Source organism: Sminthopsis crassicaudata, chromosome 3 (assembly GCF_048593235.1).
Source record: "Sminthopsis crassicaudata isolate SCR6 chromosome 3, ASM4859323v1, whole genome shotgun sequence".
Lineage (NCBI taxonomy): Eukaryota > Metazoa > Chordata > Mammalia > Dasyuromorphia > Dasyuridae > Sminthopsis > Sminthopsis crassicaudata.
Window position 1 is genome coordinate 43,195,632 of NC_133619.1, and position 22,129 is coordinate 43,217,760.

The following is a 22,129-nucleotide window of genomic DNA, read 5'->3' on the forward strand; positions in this document are numbered from 1 at the left end:
TATAAATCATGTTTCTGCACATATGAGTATAGGTAGGTGTGTATAATGTGTGTATGTGTGTATATAAGTATGCACACACAAATACATCCTGTACAATGCACGTGAACGTGTGTATGTGTACATGTCCGCATCATATACGTGCATACAAATACATTCCCCAACACATAGGAACATGTGTGGCGAGTGCACGACACACATATGTATGTGTACATGTGTACGCAGGTGTTCTGAGGGACCCCAAAGAGTGACATTTCCCTCCAGAAGCGACGACGCCACGTTAGCACCCTCTAGTGTCCCCAGTACACTGACAAGCTTGCTTCAGGGTTGCAGACACATGACTCTAAGCAGACCACCCACCACAGGCTCTGGCGGGGTCCTGGTCTAGCTCTCTCCAACTTTCCAGAACCCGACTCACTCCAGCCCTTAGGAGGAAGCGTGGGGACGTATAACACAGTGCCAGCAAAAACCTTCAGCGTTCTGAGTTCCAGGACCTCTTGGACACAAACCGGCCGCCATAGAACTAAAGTGGCCACATGGCTGCTGCCCCCCCCTCCAGGAGGTCCAGGGGTTCCTCCAGAACCAAGGAGAAAACCTCACTTCAGCTTTAAAACCCTTCACCAGCTGGGCCCTTCCTACCTCTCCCCACACCTTGCCAAGACTTTCCACCTGCATTTGCTAATGATGGTCCCAACTTCCTTGAAAGACTCAGCTCAAATCCCTCCTTCTGCAGGTGGCCTTTCCCAGGCTATCCCGGCCCCATCCCAAGCCTTCCCTCCAGGATCACCTTTCATTTGCCCCATATTTATCTTGCTTAGGCACTTTCTGGCATGTAATCTCCCCCATTACAACAGGAGATCCTTGAGGGGAGAGGGAGGAGCCATGATTTCCCTTTACTATATCCCCAGAACATGGATTCCTAAAAAATTTTTAAAAAATGTTTTCTCACATACTCAGACAACATTACAAATTTGCTGTAAAGCTATAGTAAGCACATTCTAATCCATATTACTATTATTTATATACATATCTTTCCTCCTCCCACTAATTTGTAAGTCCTTGAATGAAAGGACTTTGTCTTGGTTCACAGCTGAAAGAGATCTCAGAGAACATCTAATCCACAAGCCCCTCACTGGAGAAACTGAGTTCAAGAGTGACTTTCTAAAAGTCTGATATCATAAATCTGAGATATAAACCCAGGCCCCTTCCAATTCCAAAGAAGAAACTCTTTCCACTGTCTGTCCCTTTATGAGTATCTAGGTGCAGTATATTACATAAGAATAAGTAATTATATAAAAGCTTGCTAATATATCATCAAGTTAAGTCAACATATTTCTCTTTTACTGAAATTTTTTTTGTTGTTTTTACATCTTTGTTATAGGGGGAAACTGGAAAGAGGAGGATGTACTGAGAAATAAAGGTAATATGAAAAAAAACACAGATAAAACTTTTAAAAATTGAATTTTTGTGGAACTAAAATGACAACTTTAAAATAATCAATTCTATCAAGAGAATGTCCCCAACTATGTAACATGAGAAATGAATCAATGAATGCCAAATCAGGCAGAGGGGTGAAAAGAGCCATACCCGAGGGCCTTCTTCCTTCAGTTCATGATGGGCGTAGGGGATGACGGCCTCAGGGCACCTGTCCAGCAGCGAGTTTATGGCGCGCTCGTGCTCTTTCAGGCGGCTGAGACAGAGGATGTGGATGCTGAGGCCGGCATTTGTGTCCTCTGACAGTGGTTCCAAAAATGGCAAAATGGAAGCTGCGTCAAATGAAGGACCACATATCAGAGACTGGGGACAGAAAAGTAAATGGGTTAATGAAAGTGGAAATGCACAAATCCAAGCAACTCTAGACAATCCTCAGTGTTGATTAAATTTCCATAGTTAAGAAAAGATGGCGGCTACATGAGCATGTCAAAGACCTGTGATTCTTCTCCAGACACTTTAGTCCAGGGGTTCTCAAACTATGGCCCACGGGCCAGATGGGGCCACTGAGGACGTTTATGCGGCCTGCTGGGTTATGGCAAATGGGCTGAGGAGCGGAGACAGAGTGTGAGCTTTTTGTTTTTACTATAGTCCGGCCCTCCATCAGTCTGAGAGACAGTGAACTGGTCCCCTATTTAAAAAGTTTGAAGACCATTGCTCTAGGGTCTACCTACTGCCAACAGTCACTTAAGACCCCCTTTGTGGAGAGTGTCCTCAGACTCAGAAAGGTCCACAGTCACAAAGCCAGTATAAGTCAGAAGTAAGATTTCCAAGATCCTCTCTTTGTCCATTACTATGCATTTTATTAATTCAACTAATCTTCATACATCATTGTAGTTTTGTTTGAATTAAGCAAACAAATGCTAAATGATATTTTAAAATTATTTACTAAATGAATGCTAAAAAAATTTCTTATATGAAGAATGTATTGTAGAACAAATTATTTCAAAAAGAAGGCTGCTGAAATCTTATAGATTCAAATTAGAGTGCTCTCTTTCTTGGGCACTTTATCAAGAATTTAATAAATTCCACAAATAATTATTCAGTGATTACCATATGCACATCATTTGATCTAAAGCATAACAAAGAAGTTATGATTCCTTAAAGGGCTTACATTTTCATTTTCCTGGAGTAAACAATATATAAAAAGATAAGTAAATATAATAAATAAAAATAAGCAAACAAACAAAAAAATAAAGTCATGTGTAGAGTGAGCAAGCACTAAGTACTAGGTAATAGATGAGGAAAGGACCCCACTGGAGGTGGGCACTGAACTAAAGTTGGAAAGAAAGGCAGTATTGTATAAGGGAAGGAAGGCATTCCACATATGAAATACTGCCTGTACAAAAACAGACAGAATGGCCAAGTATTGGGTGCCTACTACAGACAAAGCTCAGTGCTAAGCTCGGAAAGCAAAAATAGAAGCACTCAAGAACATTATACTGGCACCCGATCTCAGCAATTACCAATTTAATTATCAAGAATTTAACAGGGACTAGACAAGCACTGTGTTAAGAGTTTGGGATTTAAAGGTAAAACTGACGCCCTCCCCACCTTCAAGAAGCTCACACTCTACTGCGGGGAGAAAACATACACATATTTTATATAAATCAAAAACTGGATAGGTAGGACTGCATAGCTTCTTAGCTGTGTGATCCAGGGCACATCATTTAACAAGTGCCTCAGGTTACTCATGGAAAAAAGGGATTATACTAGCCCTACTTTCCAGGGTGGTGAGAATCAAATAAGAAAATCTTTTTGTTGAGCATTCAGCACAATGGTTGACAGGAGCATTACATAAATGTTAATTTATGATAATGTTCCATTTAATTATTTAAAAAAATTATTGCTCTTGCTATCAAATGTGTCCCTTTCCCCCTTGACCACCAACAAAGAAATGTTTTTTCAAAGAACAGATACTAATATACATTTTTTTCTCTCTTTTAATATCTTTCTATTTACAGGATCTCCGCAGATTCATAGGAAGATAACAGATATGAAATACCCATTTCTAGTACTTTTAGCAATTTTTTCCCAGCTGGAAATTTTTTTGTTGTTTTTACATCTTTGTTATAGGGAAAACAATTTTTTTCCCAGCTGTCAACCATGAGACAACTCTGAGAATAAGGTTAGTAGCAAATACAGAATATTAAGATCCATGATCATATTGTTGTTCAGTTTTGTCTGACTCTTGCTGACCCCTGCTGACCCCATTTAGGGTTTTCTTGTTAAAGATATTGGAGTGGCCTGCCATTCCCTTTTCCATGGTGTCCCCATTTTACAGACAAGAAAACTGAGATTAAACAGAGTTAAGTGACTTGCCTAAAATCACATAGCTAGTAAGTGCATTTTTAATTCAGATCTTACTGAAACTGCCTTACAAATACATAAATGTGTGTGTACATAGACATAGATATGTGTGTACACACATAAATATATGCATATGTACATACATATGTACACATAATATCTGTGTGTATACACATACATAGTATGTGCACATACATAATGGGCTTTAAAGCATCCAAATTCTTTTAAGGGAAATAAAACACATTTCTCTTGTAGCCTTTAAAACAGTCTATAATTATATTTCCTTGTAACCTAATGCAGATATATTATATGTCATTCAAGCAATAGGCCATCCGACTGCACATGACATTCGGGACCATAGGCATTATCCACCTACTTAACTTTCCCTGTCTGGATTGTCAAGACAATCTCTGATGAACATTTATGGATCACATCATACCTCCATAAAGTCCAATTTAATCAAGGCAACACCATCTGCACACAGTAATATCCAGAAAGCCGTTAAGTACACTGGGAGTCCTTGCAGCGGGACTCTGCCCACTCCAGATACCTCCATGCCACACCTCCATGATCCCTTCTCTGGCTGCCTACTCCAATCTTGCAAACACTCCAGCTCCTGCCCCAGGATCCTGATCTCATGATCGACGAGATTTCTCCCTAGCTAACTTGACTCAAAGCCACCACTGTGAGCTACAGACACCTTCAGACCATGCTATGGGAGGTACATGCCCTTCCTGCCAACCCCAAGCTTCTTTCCACATGATTTCCAACAAAGAGGAAAGCGTTTAGATTATACTTGCCTTTAGGTCAGGGGTGGTCTTTGACCTCTTTTCGCATTCACAGGGTGGGCACTTAATAAATGTTTACTAAACTGAAAAGTATTTGAACACTCCAAATGTGGTGGTTTAATAATCCATGAGATTAAACCTGGATCATCCATGTGGAAGAATGTATGCTCTTTGAGGGCATGGCCCATTCCTTATTTTGTATCTGTATCTCCAGAACAACATGGAGTCAAATTATAACACTAAATTACCCAAATTCTATCTTGTGCCTGTTTATTCTCCTCCTGCCAATTATAGGATTAGAGGTAGATTCTATTGTCTAGGAGTGTTCATGTAAATACACATATCCACAAAATTCCTAAGAAGCCTTAAATGGATTTCTAGGTGTGTTTTTATAACCATGGATACTCACAAACTTTCTAAGAAGCTTTGAATGAACTGGATGTTTCAATCTTTGTCCCTTCAAAGAAGGGAGAGAATCTTGGCAACAACTATTGAATTGATTAAACATATGAAGTACAGTAACATGTTACTGTGTGTGAATGTAAACACATGAGTGTTTACATGTATGCATGTGAACGTATGATGCAATAGTAATAAAATTATCAAATTAGGAAGTGCAAGCCTAAGGCAGCTGTGCTGGCCAGAGATTTTTGGCAAACAAAATTATTCACTGTAAAATATATTTTCATAAAAGAAACGCTGTCATTACCTGTAATTTAGAAAGATCTTCTGCATAATTTTGATCATGAAAAGAATCTGATGAAGTTAAGAAGTTAACCCAGGGGTAAATTAAACCGTAATGACCACAGGAATTTATCTGAAAAGGAAAACAAATTTCCTATTCAATCAGAAAACAAAAAGCAAAAAACACCTCACAAAATGATTTTTATTCTGCTCTAACAAGCATTTTCTAAACATTTTCTAAGCATCGTGCTGTCTTTTTAAGAACCTACCTGTATTCCCATTAAGTTAACATTTTCTTAAGTAACAATTTAAAATGCTTATTAGTTTTAAAGTACTATTTTCTAGAATTTCCCGGCTTGTACTCCTTTTGTGTTTGTAAAGAGGGACATATAAAACCTGAGGACAACTCAGAAGCCTCTGCAGCTTCTTTTCTGTGTTCACGCCTGCTATGACGTAAGCTCCTCGGGAGCAGGAATGGGCTGGGTTTTTGTCTTTGTGGAACAATGCAGACATTTAATAAATCAAGCATTTAACAAATACTTGACTGATTTATTAATTAATTAAATGCATTCTAAAGTGCTAATAATAATAACATTTAAAGTAGATGTAAATATTTGTGTGTTTTGAATGGATTGGTTGTATATGTATCTCTATTTGTATATACATATATATCTATTTACACATATAGATATATATACTCATCTATATAGATAGATACACATACACACACATATCTGCATATTCTATCTATACTTTTTACATAGGACACATTTTCCAAAATTCTACATCTATTTCTTGTTCATAATTCTATTGGCAATAAAGTTGTCGAGCATCCAACTGACATTATAAAGTGTCTTAGGGCTTTCAAAGCATTTTACAAATGAGCCCTTCTGCTTGTGTCCTGGGACCCTCATCCATAGGTCAAACCCTTTCCCTGGTTGCCATGGCTCCCAGGGATCCAACATCCAAGCAGGCAACGTTCTGGAGGAAACCTAAATGTTAAAAGTCCAGCGTTCACTACAACTGTTCTCAGCGTCCTCACAGCAGATCCAGAGAAGTCTGTGCTTTTCCCTAGATCTCCTGTGGGTTAAACAAGACCACTATTGATAAGGGGAGAAAATTCTGATCCTCCACCATTCAGCCTCAGAAGTTAACTGCTTAGTTCTAGCCCTTATGAGCACCCCTGGGTTCCCAGTCATTTTACCAGGTCTTCTGGATTTCTCAGAGGCTTGGTGTCCGGGGGCTGCTTCTGTGAGAGTCTCCAGATATACTGAGATAAAAGCTTGAAGAAAAGTTCCTGGAGGACTACCTCAGGGACGGATGATACCAACTGGGCTTCCCAGAAGTCCACTAGGAGCTGAGGAATGACATCATCATCCTTGCCGCAAAGCACCTTGAAAACAACAAAATAAAGCCCCAGCCCAGACCCAAACATGTCAGTTTCATTCTACAAGATCAACACCACACATCAGTTTCGCTCTACAGGATCAACACCATATGTCAATTTCATCATTCTACAGGATCAACACCATATGTCAATTTCTTCATTGTACAGGATTGACACCACACATCAGTTTCATTCTACAGGATCAACACCACATATTAATTTCCTCTATTTCCCAAAGGACAGACCTTGAAGAAGGCATCTGCTTCTTCCACTCCCACTTTGCTGTTTTTCTGTAGGCCCAGTAGGGAAGTTACAAGCAATTCTGGATGAGTCTCCTTGAGGTGAGCTGCAAACGCTGTTGGCACAACTTGCCCCTTTTTCTGTTGGACCAACAGTCGGGGTTCCAAAATAAAACCACACACCAATTCCATCTTCGGAGAAGAAATAAACCCAAGTTAGAAAAACAAAGTCTCGGAAATTCAGGCTCTCAAAACATCCAGGTCTTTTTTTTTTGCTTTGAGACTGGAGCTATCTAGCCCACGCTGGGCCCTGACCCACCCCCCACTCTCCTGATGAACACAACCTACTCTGCTCCTGACCTGGGCACGCCTGCCCGTTCTTATACAATCTGGAGGCTTCCTGCTCCTGGGGATTCATCCTTGTGGTGCCGGTTTAGTGAGGAAAATAAACAGCTGAGTTCACTGGAGCTCATCCTCTACCAGCTTCGGTCTATTAGAGACCAGGGATTATAGGCAGAATATAATAATGATGATGATGATGATGGCAATGCTGCTGCTGCTGCTACCATTACTACAACTATTACTATTACTACTACTGCCTCTATTATTGCTGCTATTACTATTACTATTATTACTGATACTGCTACTATTACTACAACTATTACTGTTACTATTACTACTACTACTACTATATTATTGCTGCTGCTATTACTATTACTATTATTATTACTGCTGCTACTCCTATTACTACTGCTACTACTATTACTATTATTATTACTATACTGCTACTATTACTACTACTTCTACTATTATTACTATTACTACTGCTACCACTATTATTACTACTACAACTATTATTGCTGCTACTATTACTATTACTACTGCTATTACTATTATTATTACTGATACTGCTACCATTACTACAACTATTACTATTACTACTACTGCCACTATTATTACTGCTGCTATTACTATTACTGATACTGCTACCATTACTACTATTACTATTACTACTGCTACTACCATTATTACTACTACAACTATTATTGCTGCTACTATTACTACTACTTCTACTATTATTACTATTACTACTGCTACTACTATTATTACTACTACAACTATTATTGCTGCTACTATTACTATTACTACTGCTACTGCTATTACTATTATTATTACTACTACTATTACTATTATTACTGCTACTACCGCTGCTATTACTTCTATCACTACTATTACTGCTGCTGCTACTATTACTATTACTACTAGTACTACTATTACCATTATTATTATTATTACTACTACTATTACTATTGTTATTACTACTACTACTATTACTACTGTTATTACTACTATTACTACTACTAATTAATTATAGCAACCAGCATTTACATAGTATTATGAGGTTTGCAAAGTGCTTTACAAATATCTGATCCTCAACACTACCCTGGGAGGCAGATTCTAATACCATCCCCAGCTTAGAGGGAACTTGTCCAGAACAGTGACTGTCCAGGATCACATAGCTAGTAGGTATCTGAGGGAGGACTCAAACTCAATTCTTCTGAACTCCAAATCTCTCTTCTCTACCATCACCCAAGAGCCTCTAATGTGCTGCCACATTCAGTTCCAAACAAATTGAATATCTATCTATTCACCCCTCCTACACACACATGTACAAATATACATTCTTGATGCTATTTCCCAGTATATTTACCTGCCCCTCAAAGAATCATCTCTTGTCACAAAGAAACAGCCGTAAGCAAACATGGCCAATGTCACTGCTACATCTGATGGCCTCTGCAACACTCTCCATTCCCTTCTCACCCACACATTCCCCTGAAGGGGAAAGTGCCAACCATATTTTGATTCTAAAATTCAAGTGTCAGTCATCTATTCTGTATCTTTTTCTCTCTATCACTTGTTACTTATTTCTTCTGAGGATTTAATATCATCTCTATGCATTACTAGACATCCCACAGAAATCTTGAATCTGACCCATGCAAATGAGAATTCATTATCTTTCCCTCCCACACTTTGCTTTTCTTCCAAAATGCCTTCTTTCTTGTATGGTCCTCTCTCCCTGATCCCCCTAGGTCTGCAACCTCAAATCTTTGCCCCACATGTGCAATGAAAACATCTGGCCATTTTTGCTTTCGTGTTTGCTGCATCTGTGTCCTGTTCACTAATCACACTGGGATTTTTTAGTTCAGATCCTCAGATCTCCCCTGGCAATTGCCTCCAGTCTATCTCCTGCCACACTTCTTCCACCAGATATGCCAACATGATGTTCCTTGAGCAGATATAACCACATCCTCATCCCACATTCAGTAAATATCTCTGGCTCCCTACTGTCCTGAGCATCAAACATCAAACCTCGTTTGGACTTTAAAAACCTCCACAAGTGGACCTCAAGCCTACCTTCCCAGCCTCATTACAGGCTTTTCCCTTTTCATGAACTCCAAGGTCCATCAAGCTGACCTTCCTCACATATAGCAATGCGCAGCTCACCTTCCTTGTGTTTACTGGGCTAATTCCTATGCCTGGAATATACTATTTCTCCTCAGAATATTTTAACTTCCTGGGAGAGCCTTCCCTGACCTGCCTTCACTCACCGCTCTCCCCTGCTCAGCTAAAAAGCTCTCCTTTCTCACATTTCATTTTTGCCACTGTCAGACCCTATCTGATGATATTAGGCTTATTAACAGCCTTTATGTCTTAAACACTCCCCCCCCCTCAAGTAGATTTTCCTTAAGGACAGGAGTTCAAACCTAACAGTGCAACTCACTACTCTATGTGGTCTTGGATAAAAATAATGACAATAACAACTGACATTAATATGCATTAATATTAATACTTTAATGTTTGCAAAGCCCTTTTTAAGCATTATCTTATTTGGGCCTTATGAGAACCCTGAAAAGTAGGAGCCATAGGTATTATTTGCAAGCTTTACAGATTTGCTAGTTTAGAGGAATTGCTGACTAGTTTCAGGCTCAGAGATTTTAAATAGTTTGCTCCAAATCACACAGCTAAGTATCAGAGGCAGGTACTACAAATTGCTCAACTCAAACCACATAAATCTCTGCAATTTTGAGGCCTCACCTATTACTTCTCAAATGAGAGAATTAGACAAGCTGACTTGAAAGATCACTTGTCTCTAAATGCTAACTATTCTGGGTTTGGTTGTTTTTTTAATTTGCATTAGAAACCAAACAGGTGTTTAGTATGGCTGGGTCCTGATTAATGTGAGTAATGAATCCCACGAAGTGGTTGCCTGCATTCAAGTTCACTCTATCCAAAGTTGTGATTATGTAAAACACGCTCATTGGTTACAAACCAAAATACTTACTGTAAATTTTACTAATGGGACATTTTAGAGGATTCATTACTCACAATAATCAGGGACCAAGTTGCCTGTTGAACTGACTTAGAGTTAGCATGAGATTCGGTGCCCATGTTCACAAAAGATAATTACACCTGGCCATGCATCTTACTTCTGTTTGGCACTTTATCTCATTCTTGTAAGTCTGCAGATCACCCATTTTCAGAGCCATTGCTGCCTTGGTCAAAGTCACTAAGACAGAGGACAATCCAGATGTATTCAGCTTTTTCAAGTAGTTCATGGCAAGTAAAGGATCTACATTTTTCATGCACGGACTGCAGAGAACATGGGGCAGCTGTTTGGGCTCAGCAGCACTAAATATCTGGCTCACTTTGGCTGCTAATTCCTATAATGGATGGAAAGAAATAAAATGGTAGACATTGGTATGAGAAATACCTACTGTGGTTATATCAATCAATAAATAGTTATTTATTAAGCACCTATTTTGGTCATATAAATTAATAAGCAAATACTTAGTAAGTTCCTATTATGCATATATCAATCTATAAAAATTTATTAAGCATATATGCTTATATCAATCAATAAACAAGAATTTAATAAGTGCCTACTATAAGTATATCAATAAACAAACATTTATTAAGCACCTACTGTGGTTATATCAAACAATAAACTTAAGTGCCCCCACAGATATACCAATAAATAAACATGTTATTTATCAAGTACCTACTGTGGACCAGGCATTATGCTAGATGCTGGAGATATAAATACAAAGAATAAAATCACCTCTCCTTACAACAGAGATAAGGCTGTAATGGAGAGATAAATGCACATTAAAAAGTAGAGCATGAATGTGATGTTAATAAATCCAAGTCCATACAAAGGGATTAAATCATCCTCAGTTTTGTTAGCTTCAACATGAGAAGCAGTGGGTATGGTCACCAGAGAAGTGATCGCCTCTGACACATACTAGTTACCTAAGCTCCAGCAAATGCCTGAGATTCTGAGTGTTCAGGCACTCTGTGCCCCAGCCATCAGTCACAAATGTTTGTCAATGAAAGAGTTTTCATATTGGGAGTCCTCGATACTAATGAAAATCCAGAGCACTAGTATTACAATAGACTCACATATTTAATACTCACATACTAAATGGACATGCGTATGGGTATGCATTTAATATATTCATGGGCACATACATACACAATGTATTCATGGGCATATATATACACACACATAATATATGCATGGACATATATACACCTAATATATGCACAGGCATAAATACACATATACATGTGAAATATCTCTATATACTTACACACAAACCGTATGATAACTTTTGATGAAAAATGTCAAGTTGGGCCAAATTTTAAATCTTCGACTCTACTTGGCAGAGTCATAATCATTTACTACAACTTTCTAAAAAAAATCTTAAATGAACTAATGTGAAATCACTGGGCCAGTTTTCAGAGGAAGCAAACTATGGCTACTGTCTCTTGAAAGCCAGTCCCCAACCTAAGTTTTCTGGCAGTCTCGGTATGGAGGATGCATCAGAAGTGTTCTGCCACCTCTGTGTGATTCTGGGAAAAATCATTTAACCACTTTGTGTCTCAGTTTCTTCATCTGGAAATGAGATACATCTTTCCAACACTGTTATTCTAGGATGATTGAAGGAGAAAAGAGAATATCTGCAATTCTTCCCCATCATAAAAGCTAATGTGACTCTCAAAGGAAGAGAATTATTTTGGAATTTTGCCAAACTTTTATATTTAAAAAAAAAAAAAGGTTTGTTTAGATCTAGAACTATGATTTACTTATTGTAGAGAAGGAAATTTCAATGTGAAACATTCTTTCAATACAAAGAGAAATAAGGGCAACTAGATGGCTCAGTGGATAGAGCACATGCTCTGGAGTCAGGAAGATCCGAATTCAAATTTGGACTCAAAAACTTGATGATTTACTAGCTGTGTGACTGTGGCAGGTCACTTAACCCCAATAATATCCTTATCATTACTGCACCCCTTCCAAAAAAAGAAGCAAATCAGCAATTATCTGCTGACAACTAACTGAAGAACTAAGAATAAGTACTAATATTAGATCATAATAGCTAATACTTGGTATTTTCTACATCTGAAAAGTGCTTTACTTATCCTCTCATTTGACTTTCACAACAACCTTGGAAAGTAGGTGCTATTGTTACCTCCCATTTTACTGATGAGAAAACTGAGGCAGACAGGGGTTAAGTAGCTTGCCAAGATCACACAGCCAGTACAAGTCTGTAGCCACATTTGAGCTCAGTTATTCCTGCCTCCAAGTACTGCATCACCTCAATGCCTAGATGGAAATGGAGAATAAACATAATATAAATTAACAAACAGAAAAGCATATTTACTTCACTTAATTCTTCATCCACATTCTCATAAAGGGAATGGTTTATGTAGAAGAGTAAACCTCTCTCAGCGATCTGTGATCCATCTTCTACCACTGAGTCTATCCTAGTCAAGACATCAGTCATAGATAAACCAGACATCTTATAATAAGGCAGGGCCAGATGAGAATACTGGGTATCAAGCCTAAACGAAAAAAAAAACACATAAATGAATGAGTGAATAAATGAGCAGACAAATGAATAAGCGAAGGGTGTCCAACTTCCAACAATTCAAAAGTCTTAAGTGCAGTAATAGGACAGGTGGCTTTTTCTACAAGACCTTCAAACTTGTTTTCACTCTATACCTATTAGTTGATATAGAGGAGTTTTCCAACATGTTTCTGTAACACATATGTTAAACATCTTATTTTGCTTTGGTTTTGCTTATAACTGAAATACTGAAATTATAACACGATTCATGACTGCACAGATGCCAACAAACATAACATGAAATGTATGAATAAAAATGTAGCCAAGGTGGCCCATGTATGCCATTGATTTTCTAGGGATGACGAGCAAAAAGGAGAAAATCTCCCAATAAGTTGCTTGAACCTTCTGTGGAAGACTGATTTATAGACCAACCAACACTTATTAAACACCTACTATATTGCCAGGAGTTATGGTAGGTGCTAAGAATACAAATACAAATGCTACTGGCAACAACTTTACATTATAAAGGGGAATACAAAATGTATGCTCACAGATTAAGTCAATAAATATAGTGTCACTTGGGAGGGACAGGGCTCATAAGGAAGAAAGACTTTATAGAGAGATTCTTGAGCTTTGTGGAAGGATGGCATTTTACAGATAAGGAAATGGAGGCAAACAGGCTTAAATGTCTTGCCCAGGGTCGCACAGCCAGTAAAGGTCTGAGGTTACATTTGAACTTATCTCCCTGGCTCTAAAGCCCATGTTCTGTGCAACATGGCAGCACCCAGCCGCCACCATATGGATGATGAGTCAGTAAAGAAACCAAAAAAGAAAGAAGTTCTCCACGAATGAGGGAGGCTCAGGTGTGTCTGAAAGCAGTGGAAGAACCAGCAGACGCAGAGGCTGAGATTTAGAGAGAAAAGGGATGATGGAGAGCGCAATCTGCAGGGGAAGATGAGAAAAGGATGCTCCAGCTCCCGTTCTGTGCTTTTTCCTACTTGTCTCTAGTGTCCTTCCTGTCACCTCCACTTCATACATCTGCTGCAACCACTCTCTTCCTTCTGGAAGCATTTCTGGGGTCATCTTCTACACTGTAACTTTGCCTCCTGCCCTCACTACTTTATTCATTCAACATAATCTCTCCAATGAAACAGAAAACTCTCCTTGAGTTTCATATTTTGTACCTGTAGCTTCCATTACCTAGTATAGCACCTTCCAATAACAGAAGCTTAGTAAGTACTTGCTAATTGATTCAGTTATATCATGTTGCATGAGCCCTCAACTATAACAGAAAAGGCCTCCTACAGATGGATGAAAGTATGAGTCCTGCCTCCCAACACAGTATGATGCTATAATCATATCCAATTGTTCAATCTCCTTGCAGGTCACCAAACTGAGGACTTTCCCCTATGGTTACTGTTGTTTTGCTTTGGCTTTTTGGGGAGGTGAGAGAGAGAGCTTGCCCCTTGCAGACAAATCTCAAAGCTCATGCGATCACAGACACTCTTCCTTGGCCCAGAAGCTCCCCAACTAAAGGAACTCTCCATGGCAGGGAGAGAGCCCTTTTCTTACTCTTATGGTCCCAAGATAGGATCTTCCTGCCACAAGTCACCCACCTGCTGTAACAGTCTCCAAGGTGTGCACAGCTTTCTCTGAAAGCTTCTAAGAGTTCCTCTTTCTCTCCGGGTTCAGTGAGATAGGGGTCCATCAGAGCAGCTCTCACTAAGAGGTGGGCTTCACTGAGGAGATGGATGCAGCTCTGAGTTCTCATGTTCTTGTAGGTCTTACTGTAGTCTACCTAGAACGGGGACAGGTGGGTCATGATGGCTAATGGGGAAATGCCAACCCTATGATCCTAAAATGCCCTTTAAACTATCTGTTGAGAAAGATCTTAATTTCCCAGACAATTAAAATTTAATTTTAAAAGGAAAATGCCACTAATAAAGATTCTTCTCATTAGGAATTTGTAACAAGAGGCTATTGTATCAGTGTTTAAAATATGCTTAACAAGGTTAATTTTAGTCATACAAAGAAAACAATATTCTTTTCTAAATGCATAACAATTATTGTTACTACTGTATATTCTTATGTGAAATTTTCAGAGAAGCATGGGAAGACTTACATGGACTGATACAAAGGGAAGTAAACAGAAAACATTATATGAAACCATGTTTATGTAAAGAACAAAAAAAGTGAAAATGAATGTTGTGTAAATATAATCACCAAACTGAGCCCTAAAGAAGAAATATGGCACTGTTACCTCTCTTCTTTTTTATTTGGGGGGAGGAGAGAACAACGGGAAGGCAGGAAATTAAATACAAAACACTACATATACAGACAGACTTAGATATAAGTTTTGCTGAACTGCTTTTAACATCTTTCATTCTTTATTATAATGGGTTATAACAAAGACTAAAATGCAGAAAATTTTAAAAAGAGGCATTAAGAGGGAATTAAAATGTAATCCATGTTATAAGGGATTATAACAGAATAAAAAAGAGGGGGAGAGGTTTTGAATTAAGATAATTAAAAACAATCATTCGATAATTTCTTTAAAGGAAAAAAATACAACCATTTTGACAGTTGGAAACTACAGGTTTCTCCTGCATTAGCCATGAAAATTGTTGAAGTTTTCAACTGTCAAATGTCAATTTCATTTCCTATTCCTACTCACAGAATCAGGCAACTATGCACTTGGATACACAGAAATCACTTAAATGGTTTTTTGATCCACTCACCTGGAAGAGATGTTAGAATTGCAAGGAATGTTAGAGCTCTTAAACCCAGGGGTTCCATAAGTTTGTTTTAAAAAGTATTTTATTAACTGTATTTATAATTGGTTTCTTTTTTAATCCTCTGAATTTGATTTTATGCATTTAAAAATATTATTCTGAAAGGAGTTTGTTGATTTTGCCAGACTGCCAAAAGGGACCACCTCAGAAAAAAAAGGTTCTGCTCTGGTCCAAGCCTCCAAATCTCTCATTTTGCCTTTGAAGACCCTCCAGGGAATTTAACTCAGCACACTGCCTGTGTTCACAGCAACAGTAAGCCACAGAGGCAGGATTTGACCTCAAAGTCTTGTTCTCTCAATCACATCCCAAGGCCTCCTGAGGACTGTCCATGGGATAATCCAATTCTTCAAAGAAAATAAGGCATTAAACTAAAAGATGTCTAAGCTCACACTCCATTGTATAGGTAGAGAGTAGAATGGACATTTTTTCCTCTTAGCATAAAGGTGAAAAGGAGGATTTGCCAGTGAATGCAATAGCATTTATAAAGATTCCAGAAGAAATGGAAAGCAAAAAGAAGTCAGCTATCCTATATTTAAGAAACTAATGGGAAAGCAAAGTCCATGCATCAGAGAAAGGTCTCTCATAAAAATCTAGAAGCTGGTTGTCTGTGGCATTTTAATATGCAAATGAACAGTGATTACTAACACTATTAGCGAGAACCAATAGCCCTTAACATACCATTTCTTTGTAGAGTTGCGCAGTTGAAATCGTATTCACAATATATAAATTCCACCCCGCTTCCATTGCAGAAGGTGACTTGTGTTTAATACTGCCATCTTTTCTGGAGCTAAAAGCAAATAATCAGATTTACACGGTTACTAAGTATTTTTAATCCTACAAACAGCTATTCTAAGTGAATTAAAAAATAAATTCCTTTCAATAAGTCTAGTAGTAATTTATAGATCATAGCATTTTTAAAATTAGTGAATTCTCTATTTTAAGATGGTATATACTACAGTAAATTTGAGTGCTGGATTTGCCTGAAACCACGCAAATCTGGTACGACTATTACCATTTATGAGATCATGAGCCTCATCCATAACATGAGAATAATACCTGCTGAGCTTTGAGGTGATGCAAAACAGAAGAAATAAATAAAATTTAATTTTTTTTCCCTTAAGAAAAAAGTTAACAGCTGCACTTTCTCAAAGTTGTAGTAAGGAATACAAGTGATGACATATGCAAAGTGCTCACATTAGTCCCCTACCTGCACTTGATAATCCAATCAAACAGGCTGTCTGATGTAATTTTTAATTCCTATTTACTTATTTTGCATTTTTCTCTTTATATTTGGGATATGCTCATATGCCTACATTTTGTCTCATCAGTCAATAAACATAATTATTAAGTGCCTAGTATGTGCATTGTGCTTAAGCATAAATGGAAAGCCAACTACTTAAAAACAGGGATTTATTTCAGTGCCTGGCACATAGTAGGCATTTAATAACTATTTACTGATTGAGTCTAGATTTTTGTAACTCCAATGTCTACTGTTAAAACAAATTTTTCTGTCTTCTTCAAACTGTTATTTAGAAGGGCAAATAATTAAAAAAATAATCTCTGATTCTTCATATTTCATTTTGAAGATGAAGACACATAGGACTTCGCTCCTTTCTTACTTCAAAGTACCTGAGACAGGAAGCTTGCCAAACCAAAGCTTCAGTTGCATGAAGTCAAGCAAAAGTATAGTGGGTCAGCTGCAAAGGCAGCAAATGTTTGGGTGTATTTTTTCAGCTGCCTAAGTATCTGAAAGCTTTTTGAAAATAGAAGGCTAAGGATTGTCTTCCTTTTAACCTAAATGTGACATTCCTAAATGTAAGAATCTGTCTCCAAATTTTTTCACATAAATCCTAATTTTGGTCCTCTAGAAACACTTTTTTAAAATTCTCCTATCTTGTTCCAATGTCAGGGATGCTAACCTTACTATCCACAACATTTACAGCTACATTCAGACTAGAGTTAAACTTCAAGATCATCCTAGGCTAATTGATCTAAATGGCTTTTTTTGCTCATTGATAAGAAGCAACTTCTGATTTTCTGTTGGTATAGAAGAAAGAGATCCACTATGAAGGACACGAATATGAAAAATCCTCCACAATCCTGGACTTTGTTTCCCATGAATAATGTGGCCCCCCCCCCCAGCCCTAACCCAGCTCTATCTTTCTAAATATCTTCTGGGAGAAATATTGCCGTTGGTTTGCACTCCCTGGGCAAGGGAAGCGAATGCTTGGGGGTGGCGAGTTTAGGTGGACTTTTATAAATGAGATAGTTCATGGCTTGCATGTCCAGAGCAGATCACCAAAACTTAACTGGGGACCAAGATGGCAGGCAAACATCTATTGGATATCCCAAAGTGGATGTTCTGTATATATCGTAAACTTAACATTTCCGGAATTAATCTCATTACCTTTCACCCAAAACCTCCCCTCAACCCAACTTCCTTAATACAATCAAGAACACCGCCACCTTCCTGTTTCCCCCACAGGGAACTCCTGCCTTCCAGTGGGCCTCCTTCCCTCTAATTTCTCCCCAGTGTGGTCCATCCTCCACTCAGCTTTTAAGCAGATCATCCTACATCACTTCCCCATATAAGTAACTAGTGACTCCCTCTTGCCTCTATGATCCAACCTAAAATCTCCCAATTGGCTCTCAAAGCCCTGGACCATTTGATCTTTTCCTACATGTCTGATCTTCTTACTCCCTTCCATGTGCTTTGTGAAGCCCAGCATCTTTGCTGATCATCACATAAGACATTCCATCTCCAGGTTCTGTGTTTTCTCAGTAAGTCTCCCAGGAACCCCCCAATTTGGGGCTTTCTAATGAAGTAGTTTGCCATTTCCTTCTCCAGCCCATTTTACAGATGAGGAAATTGAGATAGTTAAACTGTCCAGAGTTATATAGCTATTAAGTGTCTGAGACTGAATTTGAACTCAAGTTTTCCTGACTCCAGGCCCAGCATTGATTTGATCTGACGTGAAAACAGTTTACCTAGGTCATTAAGCTTTGAAGGAGCCCTGCATATTTTGATCTAAGGGCTCTAAATGGGTTCAGGAATGGGAATACATTGTCACAATTACTTTTAAAATGGCTCAATTATTCAATAAGCACTGATTATGCATCTACTTATGTACCAGCCACTGTGCACTGGAGCACTGAGTATGTAAGAAGTAAGAGCATAAAACAATCTCTACTTGCAATGAACTTTTAAAAGGTCAAATAAGAAAATGGTAATCACTAAACTTCCACTTTTTATGTGACAAACTTCTTGTCTTCTTCCTTAATTTGTTTTGCAAAAGACACCAATGTCCCCTAAGTTTTAAGCATTCAAAACACAGATTTGTACCAGTGCCTTCATGTGTAAGATTCACTTCCCTCTTAAGAGTTCTAAGATAAATCTTCAGTGGAACTTGAGCCCCTTACTTCTGCTTTTTTCTCCTTTCTTAAAAAAAAGAATTCTCCAAAAGCCATTCAGTTAATTCTAAGTTTTATAAAAATATCTCATCAGTTAAATCAGTTAAAAAAGAAAAAAGACTCTTAAAAAGAAAAAAGTATTTTTTCAAAGAAACCAAAGAGAGAAATTTCCCTTGAAACTCAGTAAAAATGTCCATCACAGTTTCTTTGAAAAGACTATAGGATGATTTCAGAGGATGCAGGAAGTGCCAGTTATCTCCTGACACAGACGGGAGACACTCAATATAAAAGCTAAGACATACAATTTGGGGACATGGCTAACGTGGAATTTGTTTTGCTTGATTATGCTTATTTCTTACAAAGTTTTTGTTTTGTTTTTTCATGGTGGGGTGGAGAGACTAAATGAAAAAAATAGATTTTTGTTCACTGAAAAAAATTAAATTAAAAATCAAAAACACTACAGGAACTGTTTCTATTTATTTGAGTTTACTAGGAATTGTGAAGTAAAAATGAAATAGCAAAGAAATGTAGGAGTGAGAAAGAAGACAAGAATTTACTTTATAATAGAGTTAATAGAATTTACTTACAGTAGACTTTTGGATAACTTTCTTCTTTCTGGGATATCTTCTGTACCTGCTTTAGTCAAAAGGATAATGTGATTCCTAAAGTGACATATTGCTTTCAGTCCTATGAAAAGCTGCATTCTTAAGGCGCAGATATCCAAACTAACAGGCGGACAAGCCTATAAAAGAAAGAAGAGCTATTAGAAATTGCACACAGTGACTATGCCCCTAAGTCTTCACAGGATGGTCTGGGCTGAGTTTTAGATAAACATTTGCCCTCCTATTCTATAATATAAGCCCAATATATTAAACCTGATATAAATGACTTCTGATCTTCCCAGTTTGCTATACTAAGACAGAGAAAACTCACATAAGAAAGGTGGAGAAAATAAGACTGTAAGAAAGGTGGAAAAAACCAACCTATAAGAAAGGGGGAGAAAAGCAGCCTATAAAAAAAGTGGAGAAAAGCAGCCCATAAGAAGGCCACCATGGACAGGGGGAGTCCCTACAGCCTAGCAGCCAGAAGAGATTTTGGTAGATTTTTCAGGAGCACTGACAGCAATATTCCAGAAAAAAAAAAAATCAGCCTCCAAGGGAACAGTTCTAAGGTCATACTTTGACCCATTTTCCATCTGGAATATCAATACTGTAAGAATTCACTTTAAGATGGCCTCAATAGCACTTGTGATCCCATAAATGGATTCTTCTGTGAGTGGGGAGGAGGGGGAGGCAAGGGAAGAGAAAGAATTCATCAGCATCTCAAAAACACTCCAAAAACCACGGCTACGTAACTAAAAAGTTCATGACCAACACTCACATGAACGTCTTGCAACATTTTTAAGACCCCACATTTTTATCATGGGATTTGAATGATTTTCTGCAGTGTGGAAGCCTCAGATGCAAGGGCATAAAACATAGTGCTTTTTGTCATAGAACACCAGAGATAACGTCTGTGGTCAAAAACCTTTTACGGTTTGCGTTTGTCTTGTCTCAGTAGAGATGATGTATCCACTTAGTAGAGCCATTACGTCTCCGGATAGAACTGTGGAAATGCTAAGAGATCTCTGAGGCTTCTCAGATGACAAGAGAATTAATCTTTCAGTTATTTTCATATCATGGTGGATGAACTAAATCACTACTAATGTGCTTTACTTATTTTTCTGCTCTTGGAAATATTGATTTAGTTTTTGCATTAGGCTAATTAACCAATTCCCGTAACAGACCTTAAAAAAAACCAAAACAACAAAAAACAAAAAAAGCTTTGACTATCCTATAGCAATAAAATCATATCTCTGCCCCTATTCTAAATCTTCGGCTATCTTTAAGAGGGATGCACTGTAAAAAACATGGATATTGTCTGTAACAAATAATATTCTACGGAGCCAAGCCTGGCTGTGACACTAACATTAACATGCAACTGCATTCACAGACATTTGATTCTTAATTGAAAAATCTCAAATCCTTCCTTTCTCTTTGGTTTTGGAATAATGCTTACAGATGTTACAAGGATATTGGCTCATTTTGTTTAACTGTTTTTCCTTGTCAAACAGAAGAGTCTGAGGGAGAGAAGAATTAATGATAAATGGGGAAATGACCATGATAGCATCCATAAAAACATTAAAAAAAAAATTTTTTTTTTAAATCATGGAGGTAGAAAAGTAGACAGATGGCCAGACAGGGAAGTACGGAATTCAAATCTTGCCTCAAACACTTACTACCCATGGGATCTTAGACAGATTATCTAAGATATTTTGGCCTTAGTTTCCTCATCTGTAAAATGGGAATTTTAACAATAGCACTCAACTGGCTGTGTTGTTCAAATCAGTTAATGTAAAGTATTCTACCAGCCTTAAATTGATGGATAAGTGCCAACTATTATTAAAACAAACATTTTTTCTTGATTGTGAAATTATCTAACCTTGAGGGTGGTATCCATGTAAGGGTCTGCGTCCCTTGCGGCTGCTGCACTACAACGGACTGTGAAACACTGCAAGTTGTTACTGAGGAGAAAGGAGAGAAGAGAAAGAGGAGTCTTTTAAAATAATTACTGTTATTTTATTTTTACATTCTGTTTAAAAAATTTAAGCAGTCCATCCCCCACCTACTGAAAAGGTAAATAATAAATTATCAATTATACATGTGAAGTCATACAAAATATATTTCCATATTTGTCATGTTAAAAAAAAAAGGGTGTGTTTCATTTTTCATTTCTGTATCCTCAGTGCTAACGATATGCCTTGAACACAGTAGGTGCTTAATAAATGCTTGTTGTAGTACCTCTTGTGTTAACCCTGGGCCCCTAATAACACCATAATCAACTTCTAGGACTTCCCTAATGGTCCACTGCCCTCCCCCAAATATTCTTGTAATCTCTGTCTTTGCGCTTATCCCTGCCCCTTTATTGAGATAGGCCTTTTCATCAAAAGTCTGTCTCAGCCATGGAACCTCCCTTGAATCCCCATCTAATAATCCTCCCCATAAATTCACTCTCTCTCCTATATCACTTAACACATACAAATAAATACTGCATTATTTGTACATATATATAGTATGTG

General features: G+C 37.9%; 2 protein-coding genes across 3 annotated transcripts in view; one reads left to right on the forward strand and one right to left on the reverse strand.

Annotated features, from left to right (window-relative positions):
- LOC141560362 (ceruloplasmin-like) overlaps positions 1-4,251 on the forward strand; it is a 66,477-nt gene extending 62,226 nt beyond the window's left edge. Inside the window, exons 19-21 of one of the 2 annotated variants that reach the window (XM_074298366.1) lie at positions 1,379-1,417; positions 3,453-3,616; positions 4,120-4,251. In XM_074298366.1, the coding sequence (XP_074154467.1) occupies positions 1,379-1,417; positions 3,453-3,598 (185 nt within the window). In that variant the 3' untranslated portion in view covers positions 3,599-3,616; positions 4,120-4,251. Of the gene's footprint in view, positions 1-1,378; positions 1,418-3,452; positions 3,651-4,119 lie in introns of those variants that run through there. The other variant, XM_074298365.1, reaches the window with a different exon arrangement.
- Positions 1-22,129, reverse strand: part of HPS3 (HPS3 biogenesis of lysosomal organelles complex 2 subunit 1) — a 38,223-nt gene that overhangs the window by 5,056 nt on the left and 11,038 nt on the right. Inside the window, exons 6-15 of the mRNA XM_074298371.1 lie at positions 21,493-21,574; positions 19,599-19,753; positions 16,279-16,387; positions 14,425-14,606; positions 12,623-12,803; positions 10,385-10,618; positions 6,903-7,088; positions 6,475-6,663; positions 5,296-5,403; positions 1,585-1,794 (exon numbers count right to left, since the gene is read on the reverse strand). Of these exons, the coding sequence (XP_074154472.1) occupies positions 1,585-1,794; positions 5,296-5,403; positions 6,475-6,663; positions 6,903-7,088; positions 10,385-10,618; positions 12,623-12,803; positions 14,425-14,606; positions 16,279-16,387; positions 19,599-19,753; positions 21,493-21,574 (1,636 nt within the window). The remainder of the gene's footprint in view (positions 1-1,584; positions 1,795-5,295; positions 5,404-6,474; positions 6,664-6,902; positions 7,089-10,384; positions 10,619-12,622; positions 12,804-14,424; positions 14,607-16,278; positions 16,388-19,598; positions 19,754-21,492; positions 21,575-22,129) is intronic.